Raw genomic sequence first — 13,242 nt, forward strand, 5'->3', positions numbered from 1 at the left:
GCACAATACATAGTTTATAGCCTAGGGTGAAGTCGTTACGTACATTAACAATGATTTGGGACAAATATAATGTAATTTAATGGAATACTACGTGAATGGCGCTCTGTTCCGCGGCAGGATTTTCTGTCGGCTGCATTTAAATGCACGTTTGAAGTTTCCCGCTCTGTGCAGCGCGCAGTGTCACGTGTCAAAACAAACAACACGTGCTGTTAGTGATTTCCGCCTCTAGAGGCCGCTCTCGTACTGTATAATGGCAGCGGACCCTTCTCAGCCACTCCAGCAACAGACGCAACCCGGAAAACTATCGGCATTGATTTTTGCCGATAACCGATAGTTCCGCCAATCAACTATCGGTGCCGATTAATCGGCAAAACCGATGAATCGGTCGACCTCTAGTACACACTCGGACACAGTCCACCAGGCCACACACACACACACACACACACACTGACAGTGTTGTGCCGTATACACAGGTCCTTGTGCCACTCTTCAAAGCTCTTCTGTCAGTGCTGTTTAACTGTATGTGTTTGTGTCAATGGTGTCCCCTTCCCCCCTCTCTCACTTCACGGGTACCCGCTTACTCAGAGTTGGTTGTGGGCCACGTCACAGTGACTCTGTCATCCTTTTCTCCCTCTATTCATCTCTCTCACCCCGTTCCCTGTCCCCCAGTCATTCCCGATCTCCCCCTCTTAACATATGTGACACGTCCCCGTCCACGTGCCTGTGGATTAGAGGCTAGGATTGACAGACACAGCTTCATGATGACAGCCGCTCATGGGCTCTGTGAGAAAGGAGGGGGATAGGGGCGCGAGGGTGAGAGGGAAAGAGACAAAGAGCAAAAGACGGGCCGTATGAGTGAGGGAATGAGTGGCGGCGAGATCTCCTGTGAAGCATACAGTTTACCCGTTGTTAATCTGCTGACGTGGATTGTCAGTGAGTGTTAATTTGAGTTTGCCGTGACCTGTGAGCTGTCACACTCCGGCTAAAATGAACCTTTTCGTGGAAGAGCGTGGAATGTATTTTGACAGGAGACATGTGTATGCACACATACTTGCTTGTTTAATTTAACACATTACTTGTGAGAGTGTATTAGGGACAGATGTGTGTGTGTGTGGGTTCCATATGTTCATATCATAAGGGTGAAGCGGTTGGTGAAAGTTTTTTTTGGTTTTAGTGACTCCAGAGGTTACATTGATGCTTAATCTGTAAATTAGGCAGAATTTACAAATTTTTTCCCCAAGTTAATGATCAAACTGTTTACACTAGCAGTGTAATTGACTGTTGTAAAATATTATTTTGCATGGCATTTTGGTAGATGAACCATGAAAAGACTAAAGACAGAAGCATGTTGAATAAGTATAACTTGAAAGTGATGTTTAAATGCATTGTATATTGATGTATATTTATATTTTGCTTAATTTTGGTTGAAAATAATTTTGCTTCAAGTATTTGTTTTATCTATATTTTAATAAACAATTTAGAAAAAAAATATTTATTAAACTTTTCCATTCTATGCACTTCTGTACATCTCACCATAGCCAAATGATATTCTATTTTTTGTTTCTTTATTATTTATTTATTTATTTTACTTCTGTGGCCACTTTACTTTATTTTCGAACATTTAGAAATAAGAAGCCTACGTTTGTAAGCTTTCAGAGGCTTTTTCTGGGTGATATATGGCATTTTGTAAAATATAAAAAAGAAAACTCAAAGTTTTATTTATATTGATGAAAATGAGTGTTGTTATTTTCCCAATTATTTCATCGAAGTCTTATCCATGCTGTAAACATAAATTTCTAGAGTCAAAATGCACCAGACTAATTAATTTTTTTAAGTTCATTAAAAGACAAATACAAATTGAATAGATTTTTTTCTTCCTCTAGCACGCTCACTAAAAGTGCAGCTGAAAAATCTACAAATTGGCAATTAGTAACAAATAGAATGTGGTCTTGCTTTCTGCTTGAGCTTATGACAGATTGACTACAATATAACCAGTGCTAAACATCAAATGGTTTTGTAAAACAAAGCTGCCCTTGCTAAAGAAAGAGTTCATATTTATTTTGTATGGAGAATGATCGTTGGTGTATTCTGAGCCCCATGTTGTGTATGTTTGTTTTTCTGTACATGCAAAAATAGGAAGTGAAAAGTTCACCCATTCTTTCTGTTTTTGTAGAGGCCATCCTCTATTGCTCTGTTCTATGGCAATGCCGTTGACTTTATTTGGAGAAAAAATATTGAATCAGAATAGCTCAGTCTTTAAAATAATATTAATTTCTGTTGCTTACATTCCTCATATTTTTCCAATTATGATTTCATTGTTATTGAGGAATATGATATGTTGAATATTTAGACTAAACTTTTCCCCCTCCTATGTTTTTAAAATGTCATGTCCTGGACTGTTGAGTCTGAAATATGACACTTTTTTTTTTCAATTTATCGGCCTTTTGTTTGCTGTATGTGACAATCATAATTGTAATACTGGCTGTGTGAATTTTTTTAGATTTGTGAGGCCTGTTTTTGACACCTGTTTATTGGTAGAAATTTGTCCTCCATTAATCTACAAAGCTATGCTCGCATGTATTTTTAGAATATATTTGTTTCTTCTCAATTGTAACTTTACTCATGGCATGATTCAGACCAGTCTAATATATGCATTAATAGATATGCATTAACTACACAAGGCCAAGTTTGAAATGACACAGGGAACGGAGAAAAGTTTGATATTTGTTTTGACATTTCCCTCATCTCATGCAAAACTTCAAATGCGATAAACATCGCATGAGAAAACCCAAGTAAACAGCTGCCTTAGGGTGTTGAATTTTCATCATATTTCTGGCTGCATTAATTCACGTCTTGATCAGGCCATTAGCTGTTGAGCGGTGCAGAGGGGGTGGTTGCCTGCTCTGGTGGGGTGTGTGTTTTGTGTAGGGGGTTGGTGGCATTTGTCAGCTCGGTTCTTCCGCTTGGAGTCCAGATTGATGGGTCATCTTTTCCCTCTTGTTTCCTTTCAAAAGATTTTCCTCAGAAAAGGTCAGATACTTAAAACTATTTGCTTCACAGGATGTCACTTTCCCTTCGAGGGCCAGTAAGGGAAAAGAGAGAGGCACGGAGCTTTTCGGTGCGACACAAGTGCGTCTTGGTGTGCACTGACTAGTTTTAGGAGAGAACAGGAGGGGGTGGGACTGACGGTGCGCTACCGTGCCTCGCCTTGTGTCGGCTGTCTCTACAGGTTACTCTCTTGTTTCAGACGTTAGCCATTAACCGTGGGGAGAATCTGAAGATTCTGACAGTGAAGGTCAACATCCCCGACAGGGTGAAGAATGACTTCTGTAGGTGGTGTGTCAACGTCAGGTCAGCACAAACCCACAATGCCCACACACGCACCACACCTCATCTTCTTCCTCTCTCCCTCGTGGTCTGGTCCAGTGCTGTTGCAGGTTTAATGGGCAATGGGTTGGCAAATAACTTTTATAACCACAGGTTTTGATATTGATGTAGCTCTTTCCACAATGTCCCAGAAACCATTTCTTAAAAAAGGTATGTTTTTGATAAACAATGTATAAAAAATACGTTTTAAAATTGTAAATAAGAAAAATTTCTATTTTATTTAGTGAATATTAAACCAGTTATCTCCATATATAAATTATCGTATTGTATAGTCGACCCAAAATTGCTCAAAGCTCTATTTGCAAGTTACATTAAATATAATAAACATAAACATACTACACGCACATTATAAAAATATATGGTCACACTTTCAGGTCCAATTCTCGCCATTAACAAACCATTAACTATGACTTTTGCCTCAATAAACTCCTAATTGGCTGCTTATTAATAGTTAGTAAAGTAGTTAAATTTAGGTATTGGGTAGGATTAGGGATGTAGAATATGGTCATGCAGAATATGTGCTTTATAAGTTCTAATAAACAGCCAATATGTTAATAATATGCATGCTAATAAGCAACTAGTTAATAGTGGGAATTGGTCCCTATTCTATAGGGTTACCAAATATACTTTGCATTTTAATTGTAATGCAACATATTATAATTAATTTAATTTGAGAGGAAATTAATTTTACTTATTTACTATTTTCATATGTTTTAATTATTAATTGTACATTTTTACACTATAGGTCAAAAGTTTTTCCGTTGCAAAGATTTTTTTTTTCACCAAGGCTGCATGTTTTTGGCATGGCTTTGCCATCACAGAAATAAATTACAGTTAATATTTCACAAATTACCATTTTCACTTTTTTTAACTAAATAAATGCAGCCTTGGTGAGCATGTCCTTATGCATCTTTAAAAAACATAAAAAAATCCATTATCAATTATTATAAACTTTGAACTTCCTAGTTATTGTGCCAGAATTGAGTTTTCATTAAATGAAATAAAAATGAAAAGCACCCTGTTTTCAAAAAGAAAATTAGTTGTCCCCTTCATTACTTAAACATTTAAACTTAGAGCTAATTATTTCCATGTAGTTATTATACACTCACAATCTCAGATTTCGAACGCACATATTAGTGGCTTTTTTTGGCAGGCTCTACACTGTAGAGGTACAGGTAAAGCAGTTATCTAAATGTATAGATATGAGAAATAAAACAAACACACTTTCTTTGAAAAGCTACCATCTGAATTTTTATTTTACTGAAATCCTGCTGATATGTCACTTGCATAATAACTTGGAACACAGTGTATGAGGATGGACTCTGATGGACTAAACTGATGGACTCCTTCTGCTGTATGACTTACAGGTGGAGGCCACAGGGATTCGCACGGCCAGAATTGATGACGATTTTGAAGAATGCTGTTGAAGATTCCTACAGGAGATTCATTCTGCCCTTTCTCAGTCGAGGCTACAGGTTTGTTCTTGCCGGATAGTTAAGCTTCTTTTTCCATATCTTCTTTTTATAACATTCTTATTCTTCCTGTCCCAGGACTAAGTTGACTGCTAGTGCAGAAAAAGAGTCCATCGCCATGTTTGTTCGGAATCTACGTCAGCGCCTTCTGATGTGTCCGGTGCGTGGGAGAGTCATCATGGGAGTGGACCCAGGGTTTCACCACGGCTGCAAAATAGCAATCCTGTCCCCCACCAGTAAGAGAACCAGAATAAATGTGGAATCCACTTTGAATAAATGCTAAATATATGTCTATATCCACATCTAAAACTGTGACCCTGGAGCACAAAACCAGTCATAAGTAGCACGGGTATATTTGTAGCAATAGCCAACAATACATTGCATGGGTCAAAATTATTGATTTTTCTTTTATGCCAAAAATCATTAGAATATTAAGTAAAGATCATGTTCCATGAAGATATTTTGTAAATTTCCTACTGTAAATATATCAAAACTTAATTTGTGATTAGTAATATGCATTGCTAAGGATTTTTTGCACCCTCAGATTCTAGATTTTCAAATAGTTGTATCTCGGCCAAAAAAGTCCTATCCTAAAAAACCATACATCAATGGAAAGCTTATTTATTCTTTTATTATTTATTTAAATCTCAATAACTAAAACTTAAAACTATAGACATATAACTAAAAATATAAATCGAAAAGGAAGATAAAAAGATAAAAGTAGCTTTTTTTTGTCTTAATGTTTTAATGTAATATTGTAACAGTACTTTTCATTATAATACTGTATAACTATTTAATAATTTGGTATTTTTCTAGTTTTTCTTTTGGCTGTCAACTAATGAAAGTGTCTTATAGTAATGGATAATTATGGTAAATTTGATTTTTTTTCAAATTTTGTAATCAACCAAATATAGACTAATGTTGAAGTAGACTAACATAGTGTTAAATAACTTTTGCCTGTTAATTGTAATTATTTTTAGTTTCTATATTTTTAAAGTTGATGAAGGAGAGTGTCTGATTGACAGGTGTGATGAGAATGCCCGTTGTGGCCTCTCGGTGGGAGGAGCGGCATGCTGTGCCCTGTGTGTGCCCTGCGTCCAGGCGACTGATCGGCCTGGCGGGTGTGTGTCAGGTGGCATTGCCATGTTTTGCCCTCTGCCCCGCAGCAGCACCACATGCAGACCCAGTTTGACTGTGACAGGTCTGTGGGTGTGGAGTCACATGACCTGCCGGGCTCTTGAGGTGTCTATTGCAATTAGACTGCCTCTCTCAGGCTGACAGAAAACGGCAGCCGTATTGTCTGAGAGGAGAGGGGAACAAGGTGATGAGTGCAGAAAAATCAAAGAGGAAAAAAATGGGGGTCCACAGTATCTTCATGATGCTAATGTATTGTTAAGTTGATGCCCAGATAAAATATTGTCGCATACGTCCTCTGCTGTCCTGACATATCTTCTTCCTTTTTTTCTTTCCTCAGGTCAGATTCTGCACACAGATGTGGTGTACCTCCATGGTCCTGCTAAACACAAAGAAGCAGAAAAACTGCGCCATCTTATGTTCAAACACAGGTATTGCAACCACAACGATAACAGTTTTTTATGCTTAAGGCTGCATTTATTGAATCAAAATACAGTAAAAACAGCAATATTGTGAAATATTATTATAATTTAAAATAACTCTTTTATATTTGAATATATTTAAAATTGTAATTTATTCTTGTGATGGCAAAACTAAATTTCAGCTGTTTTAGCTACCAGTATTTTCTGCTTCTTAATATTTTTGGGGATACGATTCAAAAGTTTGGGGTAAGAACGTTTAAAAAAATAATGAAATAATACATTTATTTAGCCAAATTTATCAAAAGTAACAGTAAAGCCATTCATAATGTTACAAAAGTTTTCTATTTCAAATAAATGCTGAATCCTGAAAAAGCACTGAAGAATGGAGTAACAGTTCCTGATATTTCTGCTTTGCCATCACAGGAATAAATTACATTTTAAAATATATTTCAAGTGGAAAACAGTTATTTTACATTGTAATAATATTCTACAATGTTACTGTTTTTACTGTTTGTTTGTTTTTTTCAGTTGAAGTAAATGCAGCCTTGGTGAGCATAAGAGACTTCTTTAAAAAGCTCTTTAAACATCTTAATTATTTCAAACTTTTTACCTATATTGTGTATATATTTGAGTAACTTAATTTTTTTCCCCCACAGCTGCCAAACAATTGTAATAGGAAATGGCAAAGCATGCAGGGAGACTGAGGCCTTCTTTACAGACCTAATTAAACAACGCTTCTTCAAGCCCCTCGATGTGTCCTACTGGTATGACATTTCCCTTTTTTAAATACAGAGCAGAGCAGTGAGCAGTACAGCAGATGTTGTTCTTCTGAGAGTTGCTGAGGAGTTATTGGCTTTGGTGTAGAGATGAAAACTGCATTTGTTTGAGGTCACATCAAGCTCCTGTACAGTCTTAGTGCAATTGCAACTTGAAATTTGAAAATGTTTTATCAGTAAACTCCACTAAGAGTGAAAATAGCAACTGTCATGCAAGGTACGCAGAAAAGGAGCAAAGGAAATGGTGCCGGTCTGGAATGTGTTACTCTTGCGGGTTTTAAATGGTATCTGGACCTTGTTTGACTGTCTCTAATTAAAAACAAATATTTCTCACCGTCCTTCAAACCAAACCAGTCCGATGTGTTCTCATCCAACCCAAATAAAGACTAGATCTGGGATTGTCTCTCTCTCCATCTAGCTAGACTCGTGTTTGTTGACTTTTGGTTCTGACTGGAGAGCTGCCCAGAACCGCTCTGAAGTGGCCGTTTATGGCGTACACTGATGGCGGTTTTCATTACAGCTCTCCGCATCCCTCAGCGCAGCTCAGATGGGTTGCCAGGTCTGCCTCAGTAGTTCTCAGCAAAGCATGATGTGTCAAACTTGACATCCAAGGCACTCCACAAGTGGATCCATTTCAACCTCCATTCTAAAATGAAAGTGGAAGATTTGAGATCTCCACATTGGCAGTACAACATCAGCTGCCACGCCAGGGAGTGCCAGACAGTTTGAACTTTGTTTCCTGTCGTGGTAGTCACAGCCAAGTATTTGTAGAAGCAGGGTGCTAGTTGAAATAAATTACACTTATAAAATTGCATTCTTAAATGTTCCCTTAAGTGGAGAAATGGATATGCTAACTTGTGTGAAATGCTCAGACACTCCACAAAGAAATATCAAGTGGTTACATTTGTATGAAAGCATTATTTCACATTTAACAAACTCGAAGTGTGGTGGTGTATGGTATCATATCAATGGTCAAACAAATATCCACAGGTACACTTTAAAAGTAGTTAGTTAAAAGGGGCATATAATACTTTTTTATTTAAATTTCTAATAATATTTTACCTTATCCACTTATAAAAAAATTGTCCACATATAAAAAAAATCAGATATTTAAATAATTTAGATCTTATGCCAGTTTTTCACCATTTGTCAGACCCTTAAAGTTTCCTTTTTTTTTTTGGTACTTGCCTCTATACACTCTTACTGAATAGTTTCATTGTGCAGTTGTAAATATACATAGATCTGACTGACTTTTGTGCATTGTACACTACAAAAAAGTTTTGGTTTTTAAGCGTTTTAGACTTTTTAATGGTTTTTAAAAGAAATCTCTTATGTTCAAAAAATGCAGTAAAAACAGCAATATTGTGAAATATTATTGCATTTTAATATAATTGTTTTCTGTTTTAAAATGTCATTTATTACTGTAATGGCAAAGCTGTTTTTTAGCAGCCATTACTCCAGTCTTCAGTGTCACATGATCCTTCAGAAATCATTCTAATATGCTGACTTGCTGCTCAAGAAACCTTTTTATTAGTATCAGTGTTGACAGTTGTGCTGCTTAATTTTTTGTCGAAACTGATACTTTTTAAAAAAAAGATTTCATCTTTTATAACATTAGAAGTATAACAATATTTTTTATTTAATTTAATTTATTTATTTTACAATTTAATGCGTCCTTGCTGAATAAAAGTATATTTGTTTTGAAAAAAACAAAAAAAACAAAAAGAAAACAAAACAACTGATCCCAAACTTTTGAGTGGTAGTGTAGATATGTTTTTGGGTGTATGTGTGTTTGGAAATGTGTAACTACACCAGAGTGTTTCTTTTTCCAACACATCATTCCCTTTTAAAAGTTCATCTCCACAGTGCACTTTGTACATCACTAGTCAATTAAACCAGCAGCTTCATTTGCACCGTCTGCTATCTGTCTCCCCACTCTTCAGCTTGTTCAGACATAAAACATCATCCGTTACTTGCTCCCTTCCTTCTGTCCCAACGTCCCCGCTAGCCGTCTCCTTTCCTTTCTTTCGCCTTACTGCTCCAGAGGAATGACAGGCAGTGCCGGCAGTCTGTATGCGGTAATGAGCCTGCGGGATGAGCTGCGCGGCTCTCAGCGACCTGGTGCTCTTCGTTTAAATGAAGGGACCTTAGCCTGTTGAGTTGGTGGGGTTGTGCCTTGAGGAATACTGGGATAAACACTGACCCCTTGACATTTTCATTTGGTTCTTTCTATAATAAGGCCTTTTTTGGCTGAGGCCTTGGTTGTTCTTTTAAAGAAATAGGAAAAAATTGTCTTCACAGAAATTTACTTGTGTGCAAGAGTGTAGAGTGAAGTTACTGTAAGTAATACATTAGTGTATCCATCTCATTTTTAACATAAGAATGAGAGCGCTTGGATGTGCAAGGCTTCTAATCTCATTCCCTTTCAGTTATTTTAGCTGTACAAAAACAGTCTGTTATGCTGCTTGATATTGCTAACTGGTATTTGTTATTTTAAAGGGGTCATATGAGGTTGCTAAAAACATATGATCCCTTTAATTATTTATAATGCTCTCACTTTGTGTGGGGCTCCATTGTGCTCCAGTTCCCTTGTTTTAGATAAATTGTGGCCATAAATAAAGAACTTGTTTCAACAATTTAAAAAACAAGTTCTTAATTTATGGCACCAATTTACCTAAAACGAGGGAATTGGATAAAAGGAAAAAGGAAACAAGTTCTTAATTTGTGGCCACAAATATATTCCTTAATTGTCTGCATCATGTCATGTGCAGGACTCACACACTTTTACAGTTTACTGCAGTTTATGCTTCAAGTTATTCACCTAAAGCAGCTAATGATTTGGAAGTCTTGCACAAATTAATAAAAAGCTAATTTTAGTTGCCAAATAAGGTGGATAAAATGTATTATATTAATTATATTTAAATTTTATATTAAATGTTGTATTTTTGTGATAATATTATTAATAATAATTAATTTTAAAAAATACTAGCAGGCATGCACAGAATCCACATTCAGTGGCCACATCTGTTTTGTTCATATATTCTAGCTAGTTTGTTAATGCTTTCACATTTTCCATACAAATTTGTTAAAAGCGAGTATATATGGTGATGGTCTCTGTTGGGATTGTTTGCACATTACCTGTGCTGTACATTGAGCAGCTCACATGTGTGATGAAGAGTTAACCTCTCTTTGAACTTTGTAGTTGTGTGCCCTAGTTGAGTCTGCTCCAATATATTAACTGTGAGATTTACACCATGCTTTGAACCTCTCCTCTGGAACCCCTCTGTAGCGCCCTGATCTGGCACAGCGCTCTTTACCATCAGGCGCTTTTATCCTATCTAGACCAGTGGTTCTCAACATGCGGCCCGTCACGAATTCAAATGTGACCCACCATGCTGAACACAATAAAAAAAAAAAAAAAACTTTCAGTTTTACAATTCATTTTAGTTTTTACATTAATTTAAAGGTCCCATATTGTCAAAACTGACATTTCCTGGCTTTTTCATGATAACTGAGGTCTAGGTGCTATGTAACTACCATATAAGTTTCAAAACAGTCAGTCCACAGTAAAATGCACACAGCCTGCATAAAGTAGCTGTGATTTTTCACGAACCGTTGTGACTTCCGTAAAAAGTTGACGTCAGAACTACACGGTCACCGCCTTCAGTCACTACCCCGCGCACCGCCCACCGTCCCACTCTCCTTTTGCCAAACCCCCAGACAACATCGCGTCCATGCTATTGCTGAGCAACGACAACAGGGAAACATGTCGAAAAGGTTAACTTTAACCACGAAACCAGATCGGCCGACCTATAACGTTACACTCACACTCAAAGGATGGACAATCTGACAGGATTATGGATCACATCTAACGTGTATAGTAAAGACAAACTCACCGTGTCCACAATTAACGTTACGCATTTAGCGAACACTTACAAGCGCGCACTTTGGCAGAATTCAATTCAAATCATCAGCAGCCATTAGTTCGGTAAAATTGAGAATCAGAATGGACAAATTTGTTATTAAGGGAGAAAAACTAAATGTGGAAAATGCCAGCGAAGGAACACATACAAACAAGAATAGTCGCAGTGAAGGTAGGAGAGTGCTGGACTTCAGCTTCAGTTCGGCATCAACTTTCGGTTTGCCCCGCCACTCACTTGAAGATGTTCAGGCAAAAGGAAACACCCATACTACGCAGCAATCATCCTTAATTGAAGAAATGTGGCAAACCATCTCTGGAGAGAACCTCGGATTATTAAATTCGAAAGTGCTTTCCATATTTGGATCAACATAGGCAACATTTGTGAATGCACTATTGCTGCAATGTCGCGTCGTGCACGTCTTACAGACTGCAATTTACAATCGCAACTTCATTGTGCTGTTACTCCTTTCGAGCCGAATTTCACAAAATTGGTCAGCTCCCGACAGCATCAGGTGTTTTATTAATGGTGAGTAGAATTATTTATTTATTTAAATGAATGTAATCGATTAGATATCATAATATTTACGCTATAATATTATGAATCCGGTTGGTTTGTATTGGTGACGTAATATGTAAATGATATGCGTGTGGCTCGTGAGACTTGCACTTGGACCATAGTGCGGCCCAGTGGAAAAAAAGGTTGAGAACCACTGTTCTAGACCAATACAATGATTTAAAGGGCTATATAATGCGGTTTCAATTTTTCCTTTCTCTTTGGAGTGTTACAAGCTCTTGGTGCATAAAGAAGATCTGTAAAGTTGCAAAGACTAAAGTCTCAAATCCAAAGAGATATTCTTTATAAAAGTTAAGAGTCAGCCACGCCTACCTAAAACGGCTCGTTCTAACACGCCCCCACATACCTACGTCACGATCTGGGAAGATTTGCATAAAGCCGCCCAAATGTCCACCCAAACATGTGGTTGCCGCAAGCCCTCCGGACACTCCTTCGTCGAATCCGCTGGCTGCGCCGTTCTCAAGCCCCCGGCCTCTGCTCACTCTAGGCTGCCGCCGCTCACTTCTAGGCCACCGTGTGTGACGCTGTGTTTCGTTGTGAAAGCGAAACTACTTTGTTTGGCCAAAAATGGATGTGTCAATATTCAGATGTGTCCAGCGCATTTTGTGGAGGACCGTTTTTTATATTTAAAGGGGTCATATGATGCGATTTCAAGTTTTCTTAATTATGAGTAAAGGTACAGATAATTGGCTTTGAACTTGGGGTGGGAGATTCCTGGAATGTGTGTTTTATCAGTATTGGTGTGTGCACAGTGCATTTTTTTTTACTTCCCATGACTAATACATGCTCAAAGGGACACAAACATGAATCAAATCCAAGATGACCCAATAAAAGTTGACCTTGGCTGGCATGGTATCTTTACACTGCTAGAAGAAACCATTGGCGCTTTGGTCATGGATTTGTCATAGTTATGTTGTACAGATTTGGGTTAGGGATTCAGTACATATTCTGTGCCATTGATATTTGTTCATAAAATGTTGAGTTTAGAGCACTGTTCCTAAGTGAGTGTGGTTTATTCATTATGTATTATAAACTATCTCCCTTCTAAGGAATAGGTATAAGGTGCTGCTCTGACTCTAGTCATTGCTGTTGTTTGGCCCTGACTTTGCCTCTCGCCCCTGAAGGACACAATGACATGTATCTTGCTTAACGAGGAAGCCTGTAGTGTTTCTGACTGTCAGGACAGTGATCCTGATACTGAGCTATGGCTACAGACTGATTGGACAGCTCTGTCAGTTCTTAAGGTTGAAGACGGCGGCAGTGACCACCCTTCTCCCCTCAGGCTGGCTCTCTGCCACCAGCCGGCCAGTCTCTGGTCATTAGACTCACTTTGCAGGGGAACGCAGAATTACAGGAGCTCTCTCCTCTATCCCTTTTTATTTTTCCTTCAGTACACACTGTTGCTGGGATCAGTTGTTAAGATTGACCGCTTCAGTCTTAACAGGAAAGAAATGATAAATTTCTGTAAATTATAAATAGATAAGTTATTATTATTATTATTATTATTATTATTATACTTTTACCAGGAGCAAGCTGACTGTAAAGGGCATTGTAT

At 37.6% G+C, this 13,242-nt stretch overlaps 1 protein-coding gene across 2 annotated transcripts in view; it reads left to right on the top strand.

Annotated features, from left to right (window-relative positions):
- Positions 1 to 13,242, top strand: part of LOC107711437 (S1 RNA-binding domain-containing protein 1-like) — a 63,727-nt gene that overhangs the window by 6,631 nt on the left and 43,854 nt on the right. For both annotated transcript variants that reach the window (XM_016516429.1, XM_016516430.1), the window contains exons 10-14: positions 3,248 to 3,351; positions 4,755 to 4,862; positions 4,938 to 5,095; positions 6,334 to 6,424; positions 7,072 to 7,179. In XM_016516429.1, coding sequence (XP_016371915.1) covers positions 3,248 to 3,351; positions 4,755 to 4,862; positions 4,938 to 5,095; positions 6,334 to 6,424; positions 7,072 to 7,179 — 569 coding nt within the window. The remainder of the gene's footprint in view (positions 1 to 3,247; positions 3,352 to 4,754; positions 4,863 to 4,937; positions 5,096 to 6,333; positions 6,425 to 7,071; positions 7,180 to 13,242) is intronic.

The sequence above is a fragment of the Sinocyclocheilus rhinocerous genome, unplaced genomic scaffold (assembly GCF_001515625.1).
Source record: "Sinocyclocheilus rhinocerous isolate Xijiao unplaced genomic scaffold, SAMN03320098_v1.1 scaffold1829, whole genome shotgun sequence".
Lineage (NCBI taxonomy): Eukaryota > Metazoa > Chordata > Actinopteri > Cypriniformes > Cyprinidae > Sinocyclocheilus > Sinocyclocheilus rhinocerous.